The 11,950-nt window shown below is 52.6% G+C and overlaps 3 protein-coding genes across 3 annotated transcripts; 2 read left to right on the top strand and 1 right to left on the bottom strand.

Moving 5' to 3' along the window:
- Nucleotides 1-333: 333 nt before the first annotated feature.
- NAGA (alpha-N-acetylgalactosaminidase) lies at nucleotides 334-4,642 on the bottom strand. The gene is made up of 8 exons (XM_031600285.2): nucleotides 4,415-4,642; nucleotides 4,008-4,182; nucleotides 3,736-3,913; nucleotides 3,493-3,587; nucleotides 2,713-2,874; nucleotides 2,217-2,414; nucleotides 1,974-2,117; nucleotides 334-1,612 (listed from the first exon to the last, which is right to left on the bottom strand). The coding sequence occupies exons 1-8, from the start codon at nucleotides 4,573-4,575 to the stop codon at nucleotides 1,451-1,453; spliced, it is 1,275 nt and encodes a 424-aa protein (XP_031456145.2). The 5' UTR covers nucleotides 4,576-4,642; the 3' UTR covers nucleotides 334-1,450.
- A 31-nt stretch (nucleotides 4,643-4,673) lies between these two features.
- PHETA2 (PH domain containing endocytic trafficking adaptor 2) lies at nucleotides 4,674-8,332 on the top strand. The gene is made up of 2 exons (XM_031600288.2): nucleotides 4,674-4,757; nucleotides 5,278-8,332. Exon 2 carries the CDS (start codon nucleotides 5,728-5,730, stop codon nucleotides 6,478-6,480), a length of 753 nt encoding a protein of 250 aa, XP_031456148.1. The 5' UTR covers nucleotides 4,674-4,757; nucleotides 5,278-5,727; the 3' UTR covers nucleotides 6,481-8,332.
- A 1,641-nt stretch (nucleotides 8,333-9,973) lies between these two features.
- SMDT1 (single-pass membrane protein with aspartate rich tail 1) lies at nucleotides 9,974-11,413 on the top strand. Its single transcript, XM_031600289.2, has 3 exons — nucleotides 9,974-10,172; nucleotides 10,513-10,653; nucleotides 11,104-11,413. Exons 1-2 carry the CDS (start codon nucleotides 10,026-10,028, stop codon nucleotides 10,648-10,650), a joined length of 285 nt encoding a protein of 94 aa, XP_031456149.1. The 5' UTR covers nucleotides 9,974-10,025; the 3' UTR covers nucleotides 10,651-10,653; nucleotides 11,104-11,413.
- Nucleotides 11,414-11,950: the final 537 nt, after the last annotated feature.

The raw sequence follows: 11,950 nt of genomic DNA, 5'->3' as shown, positions 1-11,950 counted from the left end.
CTGATGTGTGGCATTGTTCTTCTCCAGAACAGATCTCCGGAACTGGTACATTATTGTGTCCTAGGGCAGGCACCACACTGTTGCTGTTTTCTCTTACAGGATAAATAGGAAAATGGCAGCTGGTTGTGGACTGTGACATCTGAGTTTCACTTTGTGCTAAGGGAAGCCAGTGCTTTACTGAGCACAATCTAACTACTAGGAAGCCCCCTTCTGCTCACTGCAAGCCAGTCCAACAGGAAGCCATTACTTTTTTTTTCACTGTAGTTTGTTATTTTTTGAGGAACTGACCCTAAAATCCCACATTAATTAAATGAGTAAATCTGAAACAGCCAGCACCCTGCTTCCCTTTTATTTCAGTTAAATTGTCAAAATCACCAAAACAAAGCCAGCTTGCACACAAACATGAAATGGACATGTCATTTCTTTCTAGCACTGCAAAGCATCACATTCAGCATCTTGCTGCTGCACCACAGAGTCTCTGCAAGGGGCAGGAATTAGCATATGGTCCTATAAGAAGGGGAGTGGGCTTCTAGCCCTCCTTTGTCATTTGAATAGAATGGGGAAGTTCCATTTCTCGCTAATTCTAAAATATAGTGATTTCCTGCTTTGAGGTTAAACCTTGTGTGGGTCTCCCTGGGTTGCCCTGTCTTTGGCAGGGGTGATTTTGGAGAGTGTTGCACCCCTCCTGGGGTGGTCAGGAGAGGCTACAGCCCACCTGAGCCCCTCCTCTGTGGCTCCTTCTGAGCCCCTTCTATTTGTGCAGGCTGCCTTTCAAAGGAGGAGCCTTTCCATGAGAAATGCTGGAGGGTTCAGCCTCACAAGATCGAGATGCAACTTGGCCAGCACCCGTGAGCATCTCCCAGCTTAAGACCACCAAAAACAAGCAGCAGGATCTTCCAGACACCACTTGTGCATAATGCACTATGGCTCTGCAATTTTTCATGCTAACACCATAGTGAGGCTACTGGGACTGTGCATGGACAACTCAGGTTTTGCTCTGCTGTGATCAGAGCGAGTTCAATACAGTGCTGGCACACGTTTTGTTTAGGTTTCTTTTTCATAGTGTGCAGATTATGCTGTAGTGGTGGTTCCTGCTGCCAGACAGACAACCTGGCCCCAGGAACTCCTGGTCTGGGGATGGTGCCTGGGAAGAGGGGTGCAGCCCTGTGGACAGCCCTTTGTCCTAAGCCAAGCAAGGGAAAAAGGGTGACACTCTGGTCACCTGGTCCTGAAGGATGGTCACTGGGGATGCTCCTCTTCCCCAGGAGGACCTCAGAGTGCTTTGCATGCCCTCAGGAGGGAGTAACAAGAAGTCCTTCTTCACATGGAATGAGTAGAAATCATCAGGTGGTGCCAGAGGAGCAAGTTGCACGTCTTCCCCCAGCCACACCAAAAGAAGGCACTTGAGCAGCAGTGAGATGTGTCCTGGGGCTCCCAGTGGCTATGGGCCTCACAGAAGGGGCAGGCGGGAGGCCTCCCCAGCTTGCTGCTGGATGAGCAGTGCTTTGGGACACAGGTACCACATCACTACCCCTGACGGGTTGATGATCGCTGTGAAGTTGTCTCCTGTCTTCAGGTCACCAATGATCTTTCCACTGTACACATCTTGCACCTGGAAGAGACAGAATGACTGCCAGAATGGCACAGACCTTCACCCTGAGGTCCTTCCACAGTCAGGTCGTAGAAACATTAAGGTTGGAAAAGACTGCTGAGATCCAACCACTAGCCCATCACACCATGCCCACTAGCCATGTCTCTCAGTGCCACATACACATTTCCTGAATGCCTCCAGGAATGGTGACTCCATTGCCTCCCTGGGCATCTGTTCCAGCACAGCACCACTCTTTTGGATAAGAAATTGTTGCTCATATCCAACCTGAACCTCCCCTGGCACAACCTACCCAAAATGCAATGGTGCCAGCAGTAGGAAGCTGGAAAGAGGGGTGCAGGCACAGGGTGTCCTCAGGGCTCACCTCATATATAGCTCCCTCGGGGAAGCCAAGCTTGGCCAGACTGGTGGTGTAGTGAAAGGGCATGTCTGTCCTCCGGCTGAAGAAGACTAGGGCGCTGGCGGCCTGAGACAGCGGGCGCAGGAACACCTCAATGTGGAATTTCTCCTATGGTAAGGACAGACAGGTGAGACAGAGCCTAATGCCCACATCACTCCTCATGTTCTTCTGCATATGTCCTCCCAAGATGTATGTCTTCCCTCTAACCTTGATGATCCTGCGCCCTTGGATTCCCAGGGGGTCCTGGTTTATCTGGATCATCAGGCGGTTCTGCAAGATCTCCTTGGCACTTGGCAAGATAGTGCGCAGGTCAGTGGACATGAGGAGTGGAGCTGCCATGATGGTCCACAAGGCCATTTGGGAGCGTGACTGCTCGTAGCTGAGACCAAAGTTTCCAATGATGAGCTGCAGGGGAAAGAAGGCAATGGTTGTGAAAAGGGTGAAAAACATGTCTGCGTGTCCTGCCTGCTGATGCTGCAGCCTGTACGGTAGGAGCAAGCATGGCAAGCTTCACAAATGTTACTGCTTCCCTATAGCCAGGACATTCATCTCTGCTAGGCACTCAGGAATTGGCCCACACAAAAGCACCTGCTGATGCCCTTTGATTCAAAACTCCCTTCCACTCAGGCTGAGCAGATGAAGGACAATGACACCTGTGCTATAGGACAGGCATAGTCAGGGGGTGACAGGTATATTGCCATACCATGTCTGGGTCATTCCAGTGGCCAGGGCCGGCCGCCAGCTGCAACACGTCCTGATTTGTGAAGAACCAGTCCACGATGGAAAGCACGCTGTCCCATGAGTCCTGGATGTCATCGTAGTTCCGCCACAGGTTGCAGATCTCTCCCAGGAGGGTGTAGTTCACCTAGAGGGGAGCATGGAATCAGAAGAGATGGAGGCTGTGTGTGGGGGCACTGGACACCATGGGTGGAGGCAGGGAGAAGGGGCAGGAGGACTTGTTGGGAGTGCAGCATCTAGAGGGTGTTTGCAAGCCAGAAGGATCTGGAGAAGGGCAACATCATGCGATTAAGAAAGACAGAGTCATATCCCAGTAAAACTGGACTCATCCCAGTATGACAGAACATCTGTCAAAACAGCCACAGAGGCTATGGGGCTATAGGATCAGCTGCAAGAAGGGAACATGAGCAGCTTGGGATTGATTCAGAAAATGCAAAGGGATAAAAAGCCAATGCACTCAGCTCTCAAAAAGCATTACAAGGAGAAACACCCACTGGGAAGGACCAGAAGTGTCATTTCAAGCATTTAAGCCAGAGAGGACCAGTCTTAGCAGAACAGGCTGTCAATATCAATGCCACACAAGCTGAGCATGTCCCATCGCCTTCTCCACGCTTCCGTCAGCCAGCTGTGTCAGGAACCCTGAATGGCCAAGGAAGCCTGGCAGGAGGCCATGTCCCACCAGAAGTGGAGCAGTAAGAGGCATGTAGCACACAGGCTGGACAACAAAAAGTGGGACAGCACTCACCTTGGGAGGCAGCCCCCCCTGGTAGGCTGGCCAGCTGCAGGAGTAAACGATGGGGCGGCCAGTGGCGTTCAAGGCCCTTGCCATTTCTGGGTAGCCTATGGGAGAGAAGGAAACTGGTGAAGGAGATGGATGACCAGAAGAAGAGATGTGAAGGAGGAAGCGAAGCCAAGTGTCCAGTAGATGGGCAGCCACTCTGAGCCAAGCAGCGAGTGGACAACCACCAGCCAACAATACAGCTGTTACCCTGTGCCTGCTCCTTCCCTGATGAGTAGCACCCATCCAGCTTCAGCATGTCCACGCCCCACTCAGCGAAGGTCCTTGCATCCTGCCCAATACGGTCCAGTGTAGTGCCCGGGTATCCCCCACAGGTGAGTGTGCCCAGGTCACCATAAATGCCCAGCTTCAAGCCTCGGGCATGAACCTGTGAGGAGAGATGGGGATGAGGGGATCCCAGGTGCCTTCCAGGGACCAAGCTCTATCCACTGCAGAGAGGCACAGATGTGGAGGTCACTCACATAGTCAGCCAAGGCCTTAATGCCCCGGGGGAACCTCTCGGGGTCAGGCACCAGCCGCCCCTCAGCATCACGCTGCTTGGCCGCCCAGCAGTCATCTATATTGATGTACTTGTAGCCCAGCTCCCGCCAGCCATCCTCTGCTAGCCGGTCCGCCATCTCCATGAAGAGCATCTCACTGCAGGACAGGAGACATGACCGGTGGAAACTCTGCCACCGTGGTACCTTAGGGGCCGGCTGGGGCTCTGGCAGTCACCGCACAGTGACTTCAGCCACGCAGAAGGGCTGCAGGCTCGTTCCTTGGGGAAACAGCACATCGACACCCTGCACAGCCCGTCTGCAGCCTTCACCTTTGGGGACCTCCAGCAGCAGTGGGGTATCCAAACCCCTGGTACGGTGCTCCCTGTTACCTGATGCATTGGCGAGGCTCCTCCCGGCAGTTCACGTTGCAGCGGAACCGCTCCCAGGCCAGCCAGCCCATAGGCGGGGTGCGCGCCAGCCCGTTCTCCAGCCCGCGGGCGGGCAGCGCCAACAGCACAGCCAGGACCGCGACAACCGCCGGGACCCCCATTCCCGCTGCAGCCTCCGCCGGGGCACGTCGACAGCCTTCCTCCGCCCGGCCCGCTCACATGACACCGCATCACCTGACCGCCCGCTCCGCCTCCCGCCCGGCCCGGCCCGGCCCCCGAGCGCAGCGGGGCCGCCCGGCACCCGCCCCGCTGCCCGGCGCCGGGAGCGCCGCCGCGGAGGAAGGTGAGCCGGGCCGGGGATGTGTCCCTGTGTCCTCAGCCCTGCAGCGGGCACGGAGGGAGGGGAGGGGTCCGGGAAAGGGTCTGAGCGTGGGGAGCGTTGTGCGAGGAGGGGGCTGCTCCTGTGAAGCGTTCCGCAGCTGCACGCCCATGTGATTTGCGCGCTTTGCTCTCCGAGTCGCCCACGGCGGCCGTGCAGGCCATGCTTGGTGAAAGCGCTTTCTTTTTTTCAACTAAAACCAAAGCGAACCCACAGGAGCCAAGAAGAGTTGCAGAATCAGCCTGTGAGGCTGACTGTGATCGTTTCGCTGGAGAAAACCAGCACTCAGCCGCGTCTGCAGGCAGTGCGAGGTCCTGAGCTGGGACTAGGCTTGGCATTGGAGCCCATGCAAGTGTCCTGGGCTTTGCTCCTCGCAAATATTTAACAGTGGGAGCCATGCAGTTCTTTGCTCTTACTGTCCTTGTGCAGCTTCTTGCTCTTGTTCTGGTCTTTGATGACTCTCCTCTGCCTTTCCTTGTAACAGGTATGGAGCTCTGTGTAGTGGAGCTCCAGAGGCACTCATCAAGAAAGCAGCCGGCCCAAGGAAGACATCAAGGGGCCACAGTCTGACCCACCAAGTACATGGCTTAGGGCAGTGCTGGCTGCAGTGCTGAGTGACAGCAATGCTGTGGGATGGCCGGTGGGGCTGCACAGTCCTAGGCGTAGATGTGGAGAGGATGCTGAAACAGAGATCCCAAAGCATCTGAAAATGTTCTCTTCCCCGTGTCCTACAACAGAAGAGAAAGCAAGATGAGCTGTTTCTTCAATGCGCTCCATAAAAACCCTGCAAAGTAGGTCACTGGCAGAGGAAGAAACAAAGCAGCATCTCTGGAGGAGGCAGTGCCGTGGTGGTGGGCCTGGAGGTTATCCCCACAGCTGCTGTACTTGTTGGATGGACAACACACAGCACTGAGCTGACCGCTCCTCTGTGGCCATGAAGCTGAATGAGCGGAGCGTGGCCCACTACGCCACCTGTGACTCGCCCACCGACCACGCCGGCTTCCTGCGCAAGCGTGTGGAGCGGCACCACCACCATGGTCATCATGGCACCTCCTACCAGCGCCGATGGTTTGTCCTCAAAGGCAACCTCCTCTTCTACTTTGAGGAGCGGGAGAGCCGGGAGCCTATGGGGCTGGTGGTGCTGGAGGGCTGCACCGTGGAGCTCTGCGAGGCTGCTGAGGAATTTGCCTTTGCCATCCGCTTTGATGATGCTGGTGCCAAGGCCTACGTGCTGGTGGCCGATGGGCAAGCCGCCATGGAGGCCTGGGTGAAGGCACTCTCACGGGCCAGCTTCGACTACATGCGGCTGGTGGTGCGGGAGCTGGAGAAGCAGCTGGAGGAGGCCTGCACCAGCTTGGCTGCATGCCGCAAGTCACCACGGAGGTCCTCCTCAGGCAGGAGGCGTCACCTCTCCAACCCTGCCCTGCCGCCTGTCCAGGAGAAACAGCATGTTCTAGAGAATGGGTACTCCACATGGGGCAGCCCTGACCGCGAAGGGGGGCACACAAAGCCCCCACCTCTGCCTCCACGCCGACGCTCAGCTGCAGGGTCCTCAGTGCCCGCCTTGCAGGAGAGTCCGGTGTCACCAGAGACGACCTGCTTTGCCAAGCTGCACCACTGGTACGGGCAGGAGATCGCGGCACTGAGGCAGGAATGGCAGGAGAGGCAGAAGAGGGGACACCCATGAGATGGGGACACAGAGCCAGAGCAGAACGAGGCATGCTGCTTGCCCCTTCCCGGCTGCCTCCACGCAGGAGGGCCTTTGTGCACCCTAGGACTCTGTACCAACGGGCCTCATCCTCTTTTCATGGATATGGCCAGGCTCAGTGCCCTGCTGTCCTTACGTGGTGGATGCTCTGGGCATTTCATCATCCAGTTTGGTTTTGTTTCTCAGTGTGGAAGTTTGCACAGGTCAGCATTTATTATTGTCTGTGATGTTGCGCTGAAGCCCTTCTGCTTTTGCTCTTTGGCTGCAGAAAAGATTGACTCTTGTGAAATGCCTCCAATGGGCTGCTGGCCTCAGGCTGCCTACAGCTTTATGCCTGGTTAGCTGCACATGAGCTTTAGGAGGACAAAGATGCCATGGCTTCGGCTGGCCCAGGAGCCATGGCTCATCATGCCAAGTGCCCATTTGATCTGACCATGCTGCTGGCACAGGCTGCTCTTCTTGGGGCTTCTGGTTGGGTGCCAGAGCTCTGCAGAGCTCCATGAGCAGCCTCCCCAGCAGGGTGGGGAGCAGGGCAGTGTACTGAGCCACAGCACAGCTGTGTTTGCAAATATCATCATTTTTTTAACTTTCAGCTGCCCTAATGCCTCATCCCTGCTGTCTCCCTAGGAGTGTCCATAAGCAAGGCTTATGGGGAGGGCAGAAGGAAAGCTGGGCTTTGATCTGAATAACGGCAAGGATCACAAGCTCCTTGAGACTTTGAGTACCTAGCTGTAGCCAAGCCTGTGCATTCCTCTGGCTCAAGTCTTCCCTGTTAAAAAAGAGGAATGCTAAAGGCTGCCTGCCTTCATGGGGTGAATTTATCAGCCTCTGCACAGACCACAGAAGGTGCCATATAGGGCTCTGGCAGCTAGTCAGATGCAGGAGACAGAGTGCAGAGCAGAGTTCGTGTGAGATCTTTTTTGATGTGATCATGCTAGTGTGTTTGAGGCACTGTGGAGAAGCTGTGCTGAGCCACACAGTTGGAGTAGAGGAAGGACATCAGTATGCTCCTGAGAAGCGGCTGGCCCTAGGAACACCAGAGGCAAAGGAGTGGGTTACTGTGGCTTCCGAGCCCCATGTGCCAGCAGTGTTTGTATTTGCCTTGCTCTAAAAGCCATATCATCTCCTACCAAAGCCAGATCTTGTCCTGCTGGGGCTTCCCTCTAGCTCTCTGTTAGAATCATGGGGCTGACTGCAGGAGCACATCCCATATACTTGCCTGCTAGGTCAGAACCCTTAACCAAAGGCTAACGGTACATTACACAGTGCTGAGAGCAGCAGCCCAAGGACTAGAATCCTCTGTAGAGGTTGTTTATAAATATCTTTCCTCATCTTCTGGGCAAGGGCTGCTTTTCAAAGCAGAAAAACGCACAAAACTGCCTTGTGTTTATCCTCTTCTCTAATAGCATTAAGCCTGTTTTTATTGCCCTGTTCTGTTAAGGAGTGATGCTAGGGAAACAGCAGGCTGTGCCATAGCATGACATGGGTACCCATTTACCTTTCTGGAGCTGAATGAGCTCAGCCTTACACTCTGCTAAAACTGCTAGAGGTTATCAGAGGCAAAAATCAAATGGCTTCCATTAACTTTTGGTGCCTTTGAAAATCCCTCTGGTAGTTTTGGATGACAATCTTCCTGCCTAGCCATGGTGTGTTAGCATAAATCAGGTCTGACTTTGGGCAGTAGGAATGTAACCTCTACATACAAATGGTGCAATCCAATAATCTCTAGTTCATGTCTACATTTTACCATAGCAGAGAAATTAAAGGTTGGGAGGATTTTGTTGTTGTTTGCTTTTTAACAGAAAACAGACATGAGAGAACAGGAGCAGAAGGGCAGGAGTGGGTCTGTGTCCCATCAGGAGTTGTTGGGATTCCCAACAGCAGCATCAGGACTGGTGCTACTTCCCCATTGTGGGTTTTTAGGGCTGGGTCAGATGTAGATTGCCTCTTTCTTCTTTTTTAATGCAATAGAGAGAGAATCTTCCTGATGTCTCAGAGTCATATAAGGCAGTTTGATGGCAAAGATTGACTTTCCAAAATAAAATGTACTGGGAGTCCCTACATGAGACTCAAGAATCAGGAGAGACTTGAAGGAGAAAATAAATTAACAAAGCCAGTTCAGTCAGGACTGGACCTGAAACAGCGTTATTCATATGCAGGCAGTTTCACTTTTTAAAGAAGCTTAGTTTATTTTAATGAGCCAGGATTGCACCAGTAACACTCCTAAGGAGCTTATATTTAATGCCTAATCTGCCCCGTTCAAAGCAGACAATATCCACACCACCTGGCTTTGCTTTAGCAAATATTCCAGCTAAATCCTAAATCCTGCAAATGAGGAGATGGGTTTTCCTTCCTGTCTGACTGCATTTGGAGTAACGCTGTGTTTTATTCTGCAGCACTGAGAAGAAAACAGCAGAATCATGCCAAAAATCTGTGTGCAGCCCAACAGCCTTTGTTAGAGCTCATCCAAAAGTGTTGTGGGACTTTGGGTGCACTTGGTCAGGGCTACCTCTCAGCCCCATTGCAGAGTAGGGATGGCTCTTTCGGGGCTAAAAAGAGCTTCCCACTTTCTCTTATTATTTTTTTTAATAGAAAATGTGTGGCCAGAAGGATCCCTAGCAAAGGGAGACAGAGTGTTTTAAAGCTGCAAGGCTGCTCTTCTCCTAGTCCTGAAAGGATTTTGGAGGGTTTTCCCTAAAGTAATATTGCAAAAGTGATGGGGAAAAAAATGCTTGAATCTGAATGGTTAATTTAAAGTAATTTGAAGACCAAATGCGGGAGCGAGGTTGTGATTCCAGCACAGCTTTGGTACGCTTTGCCAGTAAGGGAGCCCAGCTTGTCAAACAAAACATGGATGCAATCCTTGCATCTTTCTGGGGACGGGATTTCAGCTCAGGCCCACAACATATCACTGTGTGCACATGTATGCTTCATAAAACAGCCACTGTGATGCTTTCTCTTTGCTCTGAAGTCAAGCCCCAGAGGTAAAGCTGACCCGGTCTCCCAGTGGCCACCAGCAGCCAACTGATCGGCTCTGTGGTTTGGGATGGCCAAACACCTCGTGGTACCACAGTCACTGTGTTCACAGAAAGGGGCTGGCTCAGCCCTGGACGCTGAGAGAAACCCCGTACCGATAGGCGCCGGGGTCCCTGTGGAGGCCCACAGGAAACACTACAGGCGGTTCGCCCAAACAGCCCTCTTGAGGTGCTTCTATTTTAACTGTAGACCGCGTTCTTCTTTCTAAGGGGCGGGTTTGCGCGAGCCTTTTTTTACATACAGAACTTGTGTGTGTTATTATACATTTCAGTTACCGTTTGTATTTTATGCTATGTGGCTGAATAAACAATTTAGTATTCGTAATTCCGTGTCACCACCAAAACATCCACAGCCGCAGACGGGCGTTGCCTCCAACCGAGGGGCTGAGCGGGAAAGCCGCAGCCACGCATGCGCGGCACCGCCTCCCAGCCTCCGTTCGAATCTCGCGAGAGCCGCGAGACCCGGCCCGGCCCTGACAGCGAGGGACGATGGCAGCGGTGGGCGGGCGGTTCCTGGTGGCGGGCGCAGGGCGGGCGTGGGTCGGAGGGCTGCGCCAAGCTCCGGCCGCGTCTCTGGTGCCGTCCCGGAGCGCCACGGTCACCCGCAGCGGAGCCATTTTGCCTAAGCCGGTTAAGGTGAGCGAGCGGGCGAGAGCGGCGGGAGGGCGTCGTAGATCCAGCAGTGGCCAATCAGGGCGGGAGTTCCCGTTGTGGGCGGGGGCAGAGGGGTTGAGTGGCAGGCTTTAGGCCAATGGGCGGCGCGGCTGCGGGCGGGGTGGGGCCGGGAGCGGTGTCCCAGACCCTCCGCGCCGGCCGGTTTCGGGGCGATGAGGTCGTGGTACTCAGCGCCGCTGCCCCCTGCTGGGCCTTCCTTCCCGCGGCTTAGCCTGGCCCGGAGCTCCCACAGGGGTGCAAAAGTTAATCCACGGTGACGCTGGCTGAAAAAATGCATCATTTCTCGGTTGAATCCTTGTAGACGCCCTTTGGCCTCCTGAGAGTGTTCAGCGTTGTGATCCCGTTCCTGTATGTCGGGACGCAGATCAGTAAGAACTTCGCAGCCCTGCTGGAAGAGCACGACATCTTTGTCCCGGAGGATGACGACGACGATGACTAAAGGGTACGGGAATGCACGACCATCTCCGGGGGTGCCACTATTGGAGCTTCTGTTTGCCATGGTGCTGGGAAACAGCCCCATAAGGAGTGCAGGCAGCAGCTGTGGTTAAAGATGAGGACACGTGCAGCTGCGCTGCCTCTGGTTGTGAGCTTTTTGGTTCTTCTACATGCGAGTAGGCCAGATGTATGTACTTTCCTTCATCTCACGTGATTCCATGTGGTTTGTCCTTTTGTGTAAAATTTTAGTTTGGGTGTTATTTCTTTATATCCGGCAGTGTTGTTTTATAGTCGTGTGCGCAGTGTGCAGCTAAAAACAAGTTTGCAGAGATCTCAGTGGCTCATTAGAAACTTGTTTTTTGCAAAATGCCACCTTGCCTATTTTGTGGGAAGGAATATGGCTGCAGATTGGTATGGCGTATACCTGAAGAGTGATGTCTTTTTACTCTGTTTGCAGAACTGTGATTGGAAGAACAGAAGGGAGGAAATCATTGACAGACATAGTGCCAGCATCTGCCATCTATGTTTTGTCCTTCCTCAAGGGGACGGGGGGGGGGGCATTACATCCCCTTTGCCAGTGAAGGTCTTGCACTTCTATGTATAAGAAAAATCTATAGATCAGGGTTGAAATAAGTGCTTCATAAGCTCTGCATCCTTGCACATACAAATACACACTCCAACCTCATAAAGAACTGCGTGAGATTCCTTATATTAGCAATATGGGAAACAATTAAAGAACAAGACATTTGAGGTTTTTTTGTGTGTTTTTTTTATATTATTGGCTATGACCTAGAACTTCTATCTTAACCTTTCTACCTCTACAAGTCTGCTCAGTGAGGAGTATCTTCATATTTATGTTCTCTTTAGAGCTCTTTCTGTAATTCAGCACTAGTTTACGGTTTATAAAAGAAATCCTAAGGAAAGCAGGAGACCCAAAGCACAGCCTTGTTAAAAGATCAGAGTGCATACTGACAAAAGCACTGCTGTTGAAACAGCATGCAACACAGCACTATGCAGGTATGTCTGATAAACTGCATTATTGACTTCACTACAGCATTATCAGTGCAGTTACAGTTTTGAATAGGTTTGGTAACATAAACGGTGAAGAATATGAGCAGCAAACTAAGCTAATGTTTCATTAGTTTTATAGCATTTAATGTATGGAAGGTGAAACTGAATGCTCTGGCTCCAAGCACCTTGTAATGCCAAGATAATTCACTATTTCTGTCTTAGTCCAAATATGTTTTCTTAACTGTCTGTAAAATTCAACACCCCTTCTTTTCTTAAGCATTTACTACTGCTAT

Source organism: Phasianus colchicus, chromosome 1, assembly GCF_987193195.1.
Source record: "Phasianus colchicus chromosome 1, bPhaCol1.hap1.1, whole genome shotgun sequence".
Lineage (NCBI taxonomy): Eukaryota > Metazoa > Chordata > Aves > Galliformes > Phasianidae > Phasianus > Phasianus colchicus.
This window is presented reverse-complemented; position numbering and strand designations above follow the sequence as displayed.